This window comes from Leucoraja erinacea, chromosome 11 (assembly GCF_028641065.1).
Source record: "Leucoraja erinacea ecotype New England chromosome 11, Leri_hhj_1, whole genome shotgun sequence".
Classification (NCBI taxonomy): domain Eukaryota; kingdom Metazoa; phylum Chordata; class Chondrichthyes; order Rajiformes; family Rajidae; genus Leucoraja; species Leucoraja erinaceus.
This window is the reverse complement of record NC_073387.1, coordinates 47137438-47154356: the sequence shown is the minus strand read 5'-3', so window position 1 is coordinate 47154356 and position 16919 is coordinate 47137438. Positions and strand designations below refer to the sequence as shown.

At 42.3% G+C, this 16919-nt stretch overlaps 1 protein-coding gene across 7 annotated transcripts; it reads right to left on the bottom strand.

Annotated features, from left to right (window-relative positions):
- Window positions 1–2523: 2523 nt before the first annotated feature.
- Window positions 2524–16907, bottom strand: LOC129701768 (microfibrillar-associated protein 3-like). 7 transcript variants are annotated; one of them, XM_055643188.1, is made up of 4 exons: window positions 16768–16907; window positions 9962–10043; window positions 6678–7110; window positions 2524–5014 (listed from the first exon to the last, which is right to left on the bottom strand). In XM_055643188.1, the coding sequence occupies exons 3-4, from the start codon at window positions 6949–6951 to the stop codon at window positions 4215–4217; spliced, it is 1074 nt and encodes a 357-aa protein (XP_055499163.1). In that variant the 5' UTR covers window positions 6952–7110; window positions 9962–10043; window positions 16768–16907; the 3' UTR covers window positions 2524–4214. The 7 variants fall into 7 exon arrangements, with proteins under 7 accessions (XP_055499163.1, XP_055499165.1, XP_055499161.1 ...); XM_055643190.1 differs by having other exon boundaries at window positions 9962–10031; XM_055643186.1 differs by lacking the exon at window positions 16768–16907 and adding an exon at window positions 16384–16501.
- Window positions 16908–16919: the final 12 nt, after the last annotated feature.

Sequence of the window (16919 nt, the reverse complement as noted above, 5' to 3'; positions counted from 1 at the left end):
ACCCAGGGAGTTGTGAATTTGTGGGATTCTCTGCCTCAGAAGGCAGTGGAGGCCGATTCACTGGATGCATTCAAAAGAGAGTTAAATAGAGCTCTTGGGGCTAGCGGAATCAAGGGATATGAGGAGAAGGCAGGAACGGGGTGCTGATTGTAGATGGTCATATTGAATGGCGGTGCTGGCTCAAAAGGCCAAATGGCCTACTCCTGAACCTATTTTCTATTTATCTATGTGCATCTAAAAAGCTGGAGTAACATAGCGGGACAGGCGGCATCTCTGTAGAGAAGGAACGTGTGACGTTTCGGGTCGAGACCCTTCTTCAGACCCAAAACGTCACCCATTCCTTCTTTCCAGAGATGCTGCCTGTCTCGCTGAGTTACTCCAGCTTTTTGTGTCAATCTTCGGTTTAAACCAGCATCTGCAGTTCCTCCTTATACCTTATACTTGGCATAATTGATCTGTTTGTGTGTAATGTGTGTTGTCTGAGTCCATGTGCCCCGTACCTCACATACTGTAAACTGAACTTGACTTGATGACTACAGCTCAAATTACTGCACTACAGTTCTGCCTTGGATATTATATGTGCCACATTGAATTGGCTGGACCTTGTCTTCTGTGATGGGGAAGGAGCTAATATAGATTATTCTGGCTGCACATTAAATAATCAAGTGGAGGATTTATTATCACAGTCAATTTAAAAAAAATCTACTGATGGTTGGTTTTTTGCATCCGAGCAAATCAAATATATATTGGATTGCAGAATGTTGCATTTAACCCAAATCGCAAATTTGAAAGTAAACAGCAGTTGTAAAACAAGATAATGCTGAAAATTTGATAATTACCTTCAAAACGGTCAAAAGTATTTAATACTATGCAAATAAGAGGCAGCAGTCGCACATCAACATAAAATTAATTAAAATTTGATTTAAATCTGTCGCATTTGATAGCTAATTAACGATAATAAAAGCAATTCTGGGAGACAGCGATAATCACTGGAGCTGGGTGGTGAGGATTTAACTCCTGCATTTTGCTGCATTTCCTGCTCATTCCGCAACGTGACCGGCTGTGTGAAGGTCCTTGTATTTCCCGATAACGTTGTATTTCAATCCCAAAGGAACACATTTGAAGGATTGTGTACAAAATTCCTTTGAGTTTCCTCAATCATTTGGGCTCCTTCTGACCACTGATTCCCCTCCAAAGCCCACATATACCCCATTCCCTCTGTCAATGATGCTGCAGACGCCAGCTTAGGTTCCTTTAGTTTAGTGATACAGCGCGGAAACAGGCCCTTCGGCCCACCGACTCCGCCCGTACAGCAACATCATCCCACACACACAAGGAACAATTTAGAGAAACCAATTAACCTATAAACCTGTACATCTTTGGAGTGTAGGAGGAAACTCGGAGTATCCAGAGAAAACCCACGCAGGTCAAGGGGAGAACGTACAAACTCCGTACAGACAGCACCCGTAGTCACGATTAAACTTGGGTCTCAGGTGCTATAAGGAAGCAACTCCTTTTGTACCCTTGATAACTTCCACCCGTAGAAAGCACCCCCTACACTGACCATGAGATGTGACCCCACTGATCTGTGGAGTAGCTTCCAGGTAGCGATAGCCATGATCCATGCTTGGTACTAATCTTTGAATACTTCCAGAGGTGCAATCTTGACTTCCCTGGAGGGAGGCTCCATCTGGGTGCTCAGAATAAAACATGTGAAATGGGAGATGAGTGCTGTTGCTACACTGGGCTATTTCCATTTGATTTTTTCTGAAGCACAATACAGAGCCTACCAAGTACAATGGGCTAAATGTTGTGCATTTCAAATTGTCAAATTTTACATTGTAGAATGGAGATGAGGAGGAATTTAGTTAGTCTACTGGTGGTGAAACAGTGGAATTCATTGGTACAGACGGTGATGGAGGCCAAGTCATTGGATATTTTTAAAGCGGAGATTGGCAGATTCTTGATGAGTAAGGGCGTCAGAGGTGGTGGGGAGCAGGGGGTCGAGAGGGAAAAATAGATCAGTTATTATCGAATGGTGGAGCAGAATCAATGGGACAAATGGCCTCATTCTGCTCCTTGTGTTTTATGGTCTTAAGTAGTTGTAGGTGTACGTTCCTTGACAAGGCTCCTGGAAGATTCAGTGGAGCACATGGCATAGAATAAGGATAGCTGTGTGCAACATTGTTGATTTTTACACTATGATATTGAGTAAGAAACCAAGTCCTTGGTTCACCAGTCAACCCCACTGAGGTTTTGGGTGCTTAATTGCCATTATAAAGAAACTCAAAAACCAACACATGGATCAGCACGAAAAATCATAATTGTTTCTGAGGTTCTTTTACTCAATTCTTCGTTGATGGAGCCAGTTAAAGTTGGTGCAAGTCTTTTCAAGTTTATTCTTAGTTTATAAATGCTACTACAAGCATCAAAAAATCAATGGAACTGGATGAGACCCATGGCCAAGGGTTTCCCCCTGGTGTTCACCAGATGTTACTGCATGGAAAATAAACTAGGATAATCATAATCATAATCGTAATTTATTAGCCAAGTATATTTTGCAACATACGAGGAATTTGGTTTGCCATACAGTTATACCAAAAAAGCAATGCCATATGAAAACACCATTTGTTTTGTTTGCATAAATATAACAAAGTGCTAAAAACATCATATTAACCTGTTGAAAGGATGGCAGAGGAATCCAAATCTCAATTGTATTTTGTAAATTTAAACAGTTTATGTTTTTTAATATCAGAACATAACTGGTAAAACAATCACAGCACCATTTACTAATAGCTTATGGTTCATTTGTAAGCTAAACCACATTACAGATCACAACACAACTACATCTCAATCTACAACACAGGTAAAAAATATTTGCTTTAACATTTTGAAATTAGGTAAAGTAGAAATGCCACCATGCTAATTTTCCAAATATTCATTTGTAAATGATGGCTAATTATAACTGTGGTGAAATAAGAGGAAAAAGATGTGAGCCTGCCTATATTTGCTCATTCTATTCCGTGCCAACAAAACATCATTTACGCCCGGAGATCTCTCACCATCTCGAGAAAGAGTAGAAACACAACTGATTGAATCAGTCAAAATGACGTATTGAAAAAAAAAGCTTAATGAACAGTTGAGGTATAAATGAGTCAATATAATGCAGTTTCTGAGAGTTCGATTTAAAGCACCACTTTTGAACCAGAACACTACATGACATTCCATTAATGCATCTAATACAAACTTGTAATAAAATTACTCTTATAGTTGAGCAAACATATCTAGAAGACATTTCGATTATAGTTGCTACAAAAATATGCTACAATCAGTAGATCGAAGAGACAATAAAAGTGTTTGAAAATTCTTCCTTGATTAAGAGATAATAGAAATGATTAAGCATTTAAACATGCAGCTAGATTCATGGATTCTATCAGTCAATATGAAAAATCCTTGAATATTGATGCATAATGAAATAGTCTTAATCTTAATACATGCATTTCTGGATGATAAGGGAATAATTATATTAGCTCAATCCTTTTTGTTGGATCAAAACATTTGGAATTATGAGCAGCAAAACTACAACAATTCCATGCGACTTTTCAACAATCATAGAAAATAGAAACTTAGAAAATAGGTGCAGGAGGAGGCCATTCGGCCCTTCGAGCCAGCACCGCCATTCATTGTGATCATGACTGATCATAGACCAGTCATAGATATAACTTTTTCCCAAGTGTGCAATTAAGAATTTTTTGGTGGGCTCTGGCATTTGAACTTAAGGTTATCTTAAATTCATTTTCCCCTAACAATTCGAAACTTCCGGCATGTTGTAGATTTTGATCACTACAAACGACACGCCAGAATTTCCAAGATTGCACATCATCTTGTCAACTTGCCACTCTACTCTTTCTATAAGTGTAACAAAGTCACCTAACGCCCATTAAATAGAGTATGATTATCAAACAACAGACGCATATGAATGTAGAGAAAAAACCCCCCATTTATACTGACACCATCCATTTGGTGGATAGATGTGACAGAGGACTTTTCAATGACTGCACGTGGCCACAAGCTACAAGTATATGAGGACCGTTATACTGAAAACTATACACGTTAAAAACGAATTGAATATTGCCAACGATTTAAAAAAATGTTTTGCTGCTATTTTGTTTTTCTCTTAAAAATGAATCCATAACAAAGAAAAGTTGTGCAATTTATATGTGACTTTCACACAGAACACCATCGGGTTTGTTTGTCTTCGTCTTGGGCAAAAACTCCTCACATTGCTCAAATTGGCTGCTTCCTTGAGATAAATTGTCAATGCTCTGTTTCTCTGATTGAGAGTGTACGGAGACTTGAACAGCAATCTCTTGACATTCCTCGTGCATGAATGAGTCATCGGATTCCCCCGCAGGTGAACAGCTGCGTTTCATTTCAGAATCGATAGTATAGACCTCATCACTGCACCCCTCTGCTTGACCCTCTTTGTTTTCTTCATCTGTTGCAGGCTCTGCTTCATCCATCCTCACAGCCTCGATGATTTCTTCCACAAAGGCTCTGCAATTCAGAATAAGAGGTGGCAGAGGAATGCTCCGAGCAAGTTCTTCTACATATCTGGCAAACTCCATGGTCTTAAACTGAGTCACTTTAGCTAGCTCGAGTGTCTTCGCTGATGTGATGATGGGAATGCGTTTTGCAATTTCAAATGCTTTCTGTAATTTTTCCGCTCCTTCCATTTTGAAGAAGTCGTTGATTGCTTTTTCGGTTTTCCTGAGGTGGCTGCTCATCATGCAGAGGCGAGTAATGTTCAATATCATAATGATCGAAAAAGCAATGAGGCAAATTATCATATAATAAATGCCCATATCGCCCGTGGTGAAGATAACACGCAACGTGATTGTGTAGTTTAAAGTGCCGTGAGGATGTATTGCGATGCATGTGTAACGGCCTCGATCGGCAAACGTAACGCTGGTGATGTTCAGGTCTCCACTGTCTAGAATTAGCCATTTTCCATCTGTTGAATTAAGAAATGGAAATTGGTCTTCAATAGGTGCACGTGACACATACATTTATACATTATCTTTTTTCACAGTGCTTAGGAATCATGCTGTAACATTGAGGTATTCTTTCCAATATGCCCCTTGAAAGGGCAACCTAATTAAATGCACTGACTTGCTCACTCTTTTTCACGTCAACAAATACTCCTACATTTAGGGCAACACAGTGGCGCAGTGGTAGAGTTGCTGCCTTACAGCGTTAGAGACCTGGATTCGATCCTGACTATGGGTGCTGTCTGTACGGAGTTTGTACGTTCTCCCCATGACCAGGAGGGTTTCCTCCCACATTCCAAAGACGTGCAGGTTTGCAGGTTAATAGGTTTATGTAAATTGTACCTTATGGGTGGGATAGAACTAGTGTATGGGTGATCGTTGGTCGGCACGGGCTCGGTGGGCTGAAGGGCATGTTTACATGCTGTATCTCTAAACTAAACTAAAATATTTTTCTTGCAGTTGCTTGAGCCTACATTGTTTTCTGCTTTACATATTTATCGAATTCCTTTTTTCATTTGCTAACTCTACTTTGACAATCCTTTCGGGCAATGCAATCTGACATGCAATTTGCAACCTGAAAATCTATATTCCCACATTGTTGCCTCTCATTGTTTCGCCAACTTGTCTCGCCTGGTTATTGACACCTTACCTCAAAAATGTGGTCTTTAGTATTCTATCAAAGCCATTCATTTCAAATAATCCATCAAGTCTTGCTTAAGCCTCCGCTGCTCTAAGAGCAATTCCAGTTTCTCAAATTATTCACATAATTGACTTATCTGACTTCGTCTAACATTCTATTAAATTTCCTCTGCGTTCCCTGCTGCTCAGCTCCAAGCCCCTCATGATTAGTCTGCTGCTGCTGCTGCATTTCACTGCCCTCTTTTTTGGAACTGCTGCTTATCATCTGACATTAACCAATCCTCTGGCAACTTTCTCAAATCCTAGTTGGATTGGCAGACGAAACCTCCACTATTTCCACTGCTCAGCTGCTTAACATGCGTCCCATCCATATTAAGTCATTTTTCAACTCCGAATGCAGGCATGCTTTTAACTTTTTACTTCACTGCCAGAATGAGGGCCCTGAACATAAACTGGAAGAACCACGCGTCTTCAGTCCAGGTACTTTACAACCTTCGAGAATGAATACCGAATTTTCCAACCAGATAAACTGCTCTCTCATTGTTTCCCATTATTACGCTTATGTACCTTCTCACCCCATCTCCTGAAAAACTCTCATTGGTGGTCAATGCTCATGGTCCTTTTCATTTAATCTACCTTTGCCAATCTCCACGTAATGTGTTTTATCTTGCACCTCGCTCTTCCCCACCCACAAAATCTGCTTTGAAAATTGACAGCATTTCACATAGTACATGTTGATTCCAGACCACTGTAAATGACTTGCAAATACCAACTTTGATAGTGGTTGTTTATCATGGAAAACATAGCCTTCACTAAAACTGACACTTCACTCACTATATGATAAAATTACGTTTTGCTTTTAAATTGAAACATCAAATTTTCAAATAATTCAATGTGTTCATCTTCAATTGATAAACTATTTCTAGTATATTTGCTCTGAAAGGGTAGACAATAAATTATAATTGAGTGATCTAAACTTCACATTACCTGTCGTGCTGCTGTCCTTGAGGAGACTCCCCTTTGAGTTGTACCACAGGATGTTGTAAATCTGGCTACTGTTCACATTGCATTCAATCAACACACTTGTTCCTTCTTTCACTATGAGGTCACGATGTGCTAGTAGTTTCGAAAAGAAATTAGATCCTGCATGTGGCACACCCCTTTGCACATTTACAGAACTGTCATTTGCACTGTTGTACAATCCACAAACAAGCGTGCAGCCATGAAATAGCAAAGTTACTGTTAAACCCGGATGCTTCATTGGAGAAGATTAAGATTTTCAACATTTACAATAGTTGCTGCTGTTGTACTGCAGGTCCCTGCAACACAATGTAAGTCTTCAAGCACATATAACGTTACTTCAATCACCACATACGGTTTTGTCAGGTATTGGTGTGTATGTCCAAGATCAATTCAAAACCTGCAATTACAAAAACACAGATTTATAAATACATAAGCGCTGTGGAATATTCATTGGCACAGATGGCTGTGGAGGCCAAGTCAATGGATATTTTTAAAACTGAGATTGACAGATTGTTGATTAGTACGGGTGTCAGGGGTTCTGGGGAGAAGGCAGGAGAATGGGTTTGAGAGAGGATAGATCAGCTATAATTGAATGGCGGAGTAGACTTGATGGGCCAAATGGCCTAAGTCTTCTCCTATAACTTATGAACTTACAAAGAGCCAAGTATCAATAGTGCCACAAATGTTTCCATTAACAAATCATAAAATACTATTGGAGTATTAATATTGCACTTATTTAGAAATTATGACAAAGTGGTAACTCACTCGCCATTAAACAGTTGGCTACTCTCATCATTTAATCCATGAATCTGAGTTACGGACAGGTTCATGGCTGAAATGATTATCTCACAATTAATAACATTTGCCAGTATATAATTTTGGGAGATTTCAATTTTTTTTTAAATTAGAACAGCATTTCATAAAATTAGAACACAATATTACAATGGTTTTGAGAAGCAGCGCTAAATTGACTGGACCGAATCAAAAATATAAGTACAATTGTGCAAAGGAAATAAACATATGGCTAATATGGACAGTGCAAGTTCTAGTAATTAACACAGATTATCATTCATAGGAAACTGATAATCTATATAATTTCTTAAGGAACTTATAGAGAGAGTACAGAGGAGATTTACTAGAATGTTGCCTGGGTTTCAGCAACTAAGTTACAGAGAAAGGTTGAACCAGTTAGGGCTTTATTCTTTGGAGCGCAGAAGGTTAAGGGGAGACTTGATAGAGGTCTTTAAAATGATGAGAGGGATAGACAGAGTTGACGTGGATAAGCTTTTCACACTGAGAGTAGGGAAGATTCAAACAAGAGGACATGACTTGAGAATAAAGGGACAGAAATTTAGGGGTAACATGAGGGGGAACTTCTTTACTCAGAGAGTGGTGGCTGTGTGGAATGAGCTTCCAGTGAAGGTGGTGGAGGCAGGTTCGTTTTTATCATTTAAAAATAAATTGGATAGTTATATGGACGGGAAAGGTATGGAGGGTTCTGGTCTGAACGCAGGTGTATGGGACTAGGGGAGAATACGTGTTCGGCACGGACTAGAAGGGTCGAGATGGCTTGTTTCCGTGCTGTAATTGTTATATGGTTTATATGGTTATATGAACTGTGAATTTTGTTTTTCAAGACAAATAAAATTATGGCCATGTTTACACAGCACTTTAGATGTTGCAAAGCTTGATCGTCATGTTAAAATTAGCAGATTAGTGCTATCTTCTCCCAATGCCCCTAAAATAATAAACTAGTTACTCATGGAAACATTACACATATTCCAAGTGTACACTTCAAGGGTCAAGAGTGTCGAGTCAATAGTGTTTTATTGTCATATGTCCCGAAATGGAACAATAAAATTCCTACTTTCAGCAGCACAATAGATACGTAAATATAGTACTCGGTAAACACCATAATGAACAAATAAAAAGTTCAGTATATATATTAACAAAATTATAGTGCAAAGACAAAAACAATGTCCCCCATGTCTATGTAGTTCAGAGCTTACTTGAGGTTGGAGTGTTTAATAGCCTGATGAATGTTAAACATAGAAACATAGAAATTAGGTGCAGGAGTAGGCCATTCGGCCCTTCGAGCCTGCACCGCCATTCAATATGATCATGGCTGATCATCCAACTCAGTATCCCGTACCTGCCTTCTCTCCATACCCCCTGATCCCCTTAGCCACAAGGGCCACATCTAACTCCCTCTTAAATATAGCCAATGAACTGGCCTCAACTACCCTCTGTCGCAGAGAATTCCAGAGATTCACCACTCTCTGTGTGAAAAAAGTTCTTCTCATCTCGGTTTTAAAGGATTTCCCCTTTATCCTTAAGTTGGGAAGAAGCTGCTCCTGAACCCAGAAGTTACAGTATACAGCCTCCCATACCTTCTTCCCGATGGCAGGCATGAAATGAGAATGTGGCCAAGGTGGTGTGGGTCACTGGCTGCCGTTTCAAGGCAGTGACTTCTACAGATCCCTTCGATGGTGGGAGTTCAGTACCTGCGATGGATTGGGCAGTGCTCACCACTTTTTGCTATCTCGCCTTAAGCACTGAAACAAGGTCCCTTCTGCCCACTCTGATAAAAAAAAGGTTTCAATGCATTGTTTTGAAGAGCATCAAGGTAAATCTTCCCATTGCTTGGCCAAGATTTATCCCTCAACCAACACGACCAAAACAGATTACCTGGCCATCTCATTATTGTTTTCTATATTACATTAGTGACTAAGCTTCAGAAAAATGTATATGGTATAAAGTTCAATGGAGAAAGTATTAGCGAAAGGTGTTATATAAATGATTTTTTTTTTAATTTCTCTCTTGTTGCAATATGTATTTTACTTATCAAGTTGTATAAATAGAAACGGTATTTGATTTATCATTGATTAATCCATGTTTTTAACTTCTATGGTTTTTATATTTAAAATAAACAAAAGCAACAAATGAATGCCTCGATATAAGCGGTTACTGAAAGATACACAAGCATACTGTCCATTAAAACCTAACAATATAGCTCAAATCACAATTCCCAAACAGACTCCCATTACTTTTAACTGATGCTTGGAAAATCAATTCCAAAGATCTAGTTATAGGAATATCAGCCATTCCAAAGACTAACCATTAGCAAATATAGCAGAAAATATCCTTTTATTCAAATTGTGAAATTTTGATCTCAACAAAATTGAGGGCACTACTGGGTGACTGGGCAAGCTATTGTAATTTCAATTATAAATTTCAAACAGACTTACATTTACACCGCACCTTTTATGACCTGGCAGTTTTTCTCAGTTTTCTTGGAGTCAATTTTCGCACTGCAAGCTGTTAGGAAGACTAATAAGTGATAATGACACAATAATGTATTTGAGAGTTTGTGAGATAAATATTTGCCAATACATTGCAGTTAATTCTCGTAATGATATTTGAAATTGTGTCAACAAATCATTTACACCCAACTGGCTTAATGTCAGATCTGAAAGAAGACAGCTGATAGAAAGAAGTGTGCTCCCTTCATAATAAAACGTCACACTATATTCTGTGGTCAAGTTACATGGAAATTTAAACTCGTAAATTAATAATTTTGCTTCCACAAGATCATCATGTCAAACAGGAAAGATTTCCATCTGGAAAGCATTATCAAAAACCATATGTAATTGTTTGATGCAACCGATCTTAAAAACAACAACATAGGAAACAGAGAGACGATATGCACCATTGGGCCCTTCGAACCTGTTCTGCCATAATAAGTATTAGTTTAGTATTGTCATGTGAACCATGGTACAGTGAAATGCTTAGTTTTGTATACTATCTAATCAGATCAGGTCATAAATACAATCATGCCAAACCAAAGTACAATAGATAGAGAAAACCAGAATACTTTATGATTTTACTTTAGATTGGGTAAACCTGTTCCCAAACCAAGCTCTTTGCAACTCGACAGTATACTTTCTATGGTCCTTCTGTAGAAGTTTGGAAGAGTCACTGGAGACATGCATAATTTCCTAAAGACATTTCCCAAATAAGGGTCCCGACCCGAAACGTCACCTGTCAATTATTTCCAGAGATGCCACCTGACCCACTGAGTTACCCCAGCATTTTGTGGCTATCTTTGTGTCCAAGCCCTTGGCTAAGATTGCCAAGGGCTTGGACACGCTAGAGGCAGGAAACATGTTCCCGATGTTGGGGGAGTCCAGAACCAGGGGCCACAGTTTAAGAATAAGGAATAAGCCATCTAGAACAGAGACGAGGAAACACTTTTTCTCACAGAGGGTGGTGAGTCTGTGGAATTCTCTGCCTCACAGGGCGGTGGAGGCCGGTTCTCTAGATGCATTCAAGAGAGAGCTGGATAGGGCTCTTAAAAATAGTGGAGTCAGGGGATATGGGGAGAAGGCAGGAACGGGGTACTGATTGGGGATGATCAGCCATGATCACATTGATAGGCGGTGCTGGCTCGAAGGGCCGAATGGCCTACTGCACCTATTGTCGATTGTCTATTTATGCTAAATTTGCTGTCTCCTCAGGAAGTAGAGGTGTTGGTGTGACTTCTTGGCATCCGAATCAGTGTGCTTTGTCCAAGACAGATCATGGGTAATATTAACACAGAAGAGCTTGTAGCTCTCAACCATTTCTACTTCCACATCATTGATGCTGATTGGGACATCGGTTCGGTAGGCGGCGCGACTCTTGTCAGCAGCGGCCTCTGCAGCCCGTCCGCGTTTTTATTATTTTTTGTCTATGTTTCTATGTAGTTTTTGTTATTTTTTGTTGGGGTGTGTGTGTGGGGGGGGGGGGTGGGGTTGGGAGGGAGGGGGGGGTAACCTTTAATCTCTCCCTGCACGGGAGACCCGACCTTTTCTTGTCGGGTCTCCGTTGTCGTTGGGGCTGCAACGAAGAGCGGCCTCCAACAGGAGAAGACCGGGGACTCTGGTGCCGACGACTCACCGTCACCGTCGCGGAGCTGGACGAGCCCAGAGCGGGTGGAGCGGTGTTGGAGCGCTGCTGCTGCTGCGGCCCGACCTCCGGAGATTCGGAGGCTGCAACTGCGGGTCTGGTGGACGGCGGCACCGGGAGCCCGCGGGTCCCTGGAGGGAGACCGCTTTTCAGGGCTCTCGCAACGGCGACTTCTCCCGCCCGAGTTGCGGGGTCGAAGAGCTCCTGGAGCGGGGCCTTACAGCACCGCCCCGCGCGGCTTGGAATGGCCGCGGGACTCTGCGAGCGCACACCGGGGGCTCTAACATCAAGAACCCAGTGTGCGACCTTGCACCACCCGGCGTGGCTTTAATGGCTGCGGGACAATCGCCATCGCCAGCCGGGGGCTTTGACTTTGACTCTGACATCGGGGAGGGAGGGTGCAGTGGAGAGATAAGTTTTTTTGGCCTTCCATCACAGCGATGTGATGGATGTTTATGTAAATTATGTTGTGTCTTGGGTCTATTTGTTTGTAATGTATGGCTGCAGAAACAGCATTTCGTTTGGACCTCAAGGGGTCCAAATGACAATTAAATTGAATCTTGAATCTTGACATGTACTCCACCATGCTGCCTGAAGACAATAACTAGCTTTTTTCCCTTGCACTAGCTCCTTCTTCTTAGATCATAAGGCATAGGTCCTCAGCCCATCAGATCTACCCGTTTACATGAATCTTACATTGGTTTCATTTTATTACATAGAAACATAGAAACATAGAAATTAGGTCCAGGAGTAGGCCATTCGGCCCTTCGAGCCTGCACCGCCATTTAATATGATCATGGCTGATCATCCAACTCAGTATCCCGTACCTGCCTTCTCTCCATACCCCCTGATCCCCTTGGCCACAAGGGCCACATCTAACTCCCTCTTAAATATAGCCAATGAACTGGCCTCAACTACCCTCTGTGGCAGAGAGTTCCAGAGATTCACCACTCTCTGTGTGAAAAAAGTTCTCCTCATCTCGGTTTTAAAGGATTTCCCCCATATCCTTAAGCTGTGACCCCTTGTCCTGGACTTCCCCAACATCGGGAACAATTTTCCTGCATCTAGCCTGTCCAACCCCTTAAGAATTTTGTAAGTTTCTATAAGATCCCCTCTCAATCTCCTAAATTCTAGAGAGTATAAACCAAGTCTATCCAGTCTTTCTTCATAAGACAGTCCTGACATCCCAGTAATCAGTCTGGTGAACCTTCTCTGCACTCCCTCTATGGCAATAATGTCCTTCCTCAGATTTGGAGACCAAAACTGCACGCAATACTCCAGGTGTGGTCTCACCAAGACCCTGTACAACTGCAGTAGAACCTCCCTGCTCCTATACTCAAATCCTCTTGCTATGAAAGCCAACATGCCATTCGCTTTTTTTACTGCCTGCTGCACCTGCATGCCTACCTTCAATGACTGGTGTACCATGACACCCAGGTCTCGCTGCATCTCCCCCTTTCCCAATCTACCCACATTCCCATCAACTCTATCCAGATTCTACTACTCAACTATGCACAATTTACGGTGGCTAATTAAGCTACCAACATGTACGTCTTCAGGATTCTAGATGGTGCAAGACGACTCTTTACATACTGGTCCTAAAGAAGGACCTACTCTGAAGAAGGGTCTTGAACCGAAACGTCACCCATTCCTTCTATCCAGAGATGCTGCCTGTTCCGCTGAGTTACTCCAGCATATTGTGTCTACCGTACTCTTTTAAATCTCTTTTCCATGGAACTGTTGTGCTATACATCCGCTCTTCGACCTATGCTGGGGTTACGTTCCGATAAACCCATCGTAAACCAAAAATATCGCAAGTCGAAAACGCATTTAATACATTACGATCACATGACCGGAAGTGATGTGCGGCTCGCTGCCGTTGCCGATCATAAAGTAGGACTATCGCAAGTCGAAGCATCGTAAATTTTGTGTAGCACCTGTACTGCTGAGAACTTTATTCTGCGCGCTGTATCTTTCCCTTTGTTCCACCTATTGTACTTGAGTTCAGTTATTAATAAAAATATCGTTAGAATTTAGAAGATTGAGGGGGGATCTTATAAAAATTTACAAAATTCTTAAGGGGTTGGACAGGCTCGATGCAGGAAGATTATTCCCGATGTTGGGGAAGTCCAGAACAAGGGGTCACAGTTTAAGGATAAAGGGGAAATCTTTTAGGACCGAGATAAGAAAAACATTTTTCACACAGAGAATGGTGAATCTGTGGAATTCTCTGCCACAGAAGGTAGCTGAGGCCAGTTCATTGGCTATATTTAAGAGGGAGTTAGATGTGGCCCTTGTGGCTAAGGGGATCAGGGGGTATGGAGAGAAGGCAGGTACAGGACACTGAGTTGGATGAGTTGGATGATCAGTCATGATCATATTGAATGGCGGTGCAGGCTCGACGGGCCGAATGGCCTACTCCTGCACCTATTTTCTATGTTTCTATGTTCACGAATCTGAAATGTCTTTGGCTTATGGGCTTATGACATCACCACGCACCCCCTCCCCCACCCCCTCCCACCGACAAAAGATCTTAGCCGAAGACTGCTTCAGCCCAACCGGCGCTCCTTTGGTCGACACACGCTCGCCTGCTCGCGCCTTGGCTCGGGTCACTCCCCCTCCCCTCTCTCCCTCCTCCCACTCTCTCTCTTCACCGTGGCTCGGCCCGAGCCTCCCCCACTCTCTCTCCCCCCTCTCCCCCTCACCCCCCCCTCTCCTCCCTTTCTCTCCTCCACCCCCCCACCCCTCCCACCCCTCTCCCCCCTCCCTCCCCCCCCACTTGGTCTAGTACATTTTAAATGCCTTATTTTGGCATTTCCTGAATAATAAATCCCAGCATTTGCATTGACATTTGGTATCCATTTAATTGAGACGTAGTTTCCCATTTTCTCATATCTTTCATAAATAAAATTTGTTAATTTCTAGTCCGTGGAAACCATTTTAGAATTTATGGAAATGTGGTCAAAAACAACCAGCATATCCACAACCTATAGAGCCACTCTTTCAAAAATGACTTGCAAATTAGCTGGTCATAAGGATTTATCAGCTTTCAGTTTCACTAGTTTCCCCAAGGGAAAGGTTTGATAGGAACCTTCTGAGGGGCAAAGGGACAAATTTTTTTTCATGGATCATTGGAGATTAACGGGCGACCTGATAAAAGTATATAAAATGCTGAGAGGCATCGATACGGTAAACTGTCAGAATCTTTTTCCCAGAATGGAAACGTCAAAAACTAGAGCGCATGGCTTTAAGGTAATGAAAGATACACAGTACTGGAGTGTGGAGAGAAGGAATGGGTGATGTTTTGGGTCAAAACCCTTCTTTTGGGTGAGTAGGGCAAAGTTTAAAGGAGATGTGCAGGGCAAGTTTTTTATACTGAGGGTGGTGGGCGCCTGGTACATGCTGCCAAGGGTGGCGATGGCGGCAGATATGATAGCGCGTTTAAAGGAATTTATACAGGCACATAAATATACAGGGACTGGGGGGAAATGGATCACATGCAGGCAGATTAGTTTATCTTGGCATCATCAGCACAGACATTGCGGGCCGAAGGGCCTGTTCCTGAGCTGTACTGTTCTATGTTCTATTGACGTGTTTTAATAGTCATAGAGTGATATATAGTGTGGTTACCGGCCCTTCAACTTGCCCACACCAGCCAACTTGTCCCACCCTCGCGTTTGGCCCATATCCCTCCTAACCTGTCCTATCCATGTACTTGTCTAACTGTTTCTTAAATGTTGGGATAGTCCCTGCCTCAACTACCTCCTCTGGCAGCTTGTTCCATATACCCACCACCATTTGTGTGAAAAAGTTACCCCTCAGATTCCTATTAAATCTTTTCCCCTTCATCTTAAATTTATGTCCTCTAGTCCACAAAAAAATCCTAATTTCATTCATCTCCTCTCCTCATTCACACTAAACCTGTTCCCCAAGATGTCTTTGTTTATTTCTATGGAAACTGAAATATAATCTTAATTTCTTAATTATTTCCTTTTACGAATGAAGCATACAATCAGTCAGATATATGTCAGTGCATTTGCAAGCTCTTAGAAGTAAAATATTCTGAAATGACTTTCATTGAAATAAGGGGAAACAACCGAATACTAATTCCAAATACACCACAGCGCCCATATCCTGCCACAATAAAGTCGAATAACACACGGCCCAACATTGCAGACAAAATGGGCAGGAAGGAACTGCAGATGCTGGTTTACACCAAAGATAGACACAAAAAGCTGGAGTATTTCAGCAGGCCAGGCAGCATCTCTGGAGAAAAGGAATAGGCGATGTTTCGTGTCCAGGCCCTTCTTCAGAATGAGTCAGGGAAGAGGGAGACACAGAGATATGGAAGGGTGAGGTGTGAAAAGGACAGATCAAAGCAGATGCTGGTCAAGGAAATGTAGAAGGTTCAGTTGTCCATGCGGAAGTTGACAACGAGGCATACAAACAGCAAAATGAATCAAGAGAACAGCGAAACTAGTTGGAGAATTAGGATGAGGAAGGACGGAGAGAGAGGGAATACAAGGGTCACGAAGATAAGATACAAAATGCTGGAGTAACTCAGCGGGACAGGCAGCATCTCGGGAGTGGGTGACGTTTCGTGTCGGGACCCTTCTTCAGTCATGGGTTAGTTTAAGTTAGAGAAATCAGTAGCAATGCCGCTGGGTTGTGAAATGCCCAAGAAATAAAACTCGCCATCGGTTTAATCCGGCCACTCACTGACCTTAAACTCCATTCTGCTCTTCGCCTCGACGAGACCAACAGACGGCACATGCGCACTCACCCTTCACCAAACCTTCACTACGCCATCAGAGAGCAGATAGGCGCTGTTCACCGCCCAGCCGCAGGGGGCTCTGCAACCACAGGGCAGTGAGGGGCGCTGTTCACCGCCCAGCCGCAGGGGGCTCTGCAACCACAGGGCAGTGAGGGGCGCTGTTCACCGCCCAGCCGCAGGGGGCGGTGCAACCAGAGGGCCGTGAGGGGCGCTGTTCACCGCCAAGCCGCAGGGGGCGTCGTAACCAGGGACCTGTCATGTCCCCACCTCACCGCAGGGGAGCGCTGCGGACAGGCATAAACGCTGAATTTTACATTATTATAACTCACCTACCTTATCAAATATGAACGTTGGCTTACATTAAATACCTTCATACAATATGTCCTATTCAAATTAAAGGTGAACATTGCTATCCTCATAACTTCTTGCATGCAACAAAAGATGCACAAAAAATTGATCACTTTCTCTAGGAGCATGCGCATTAA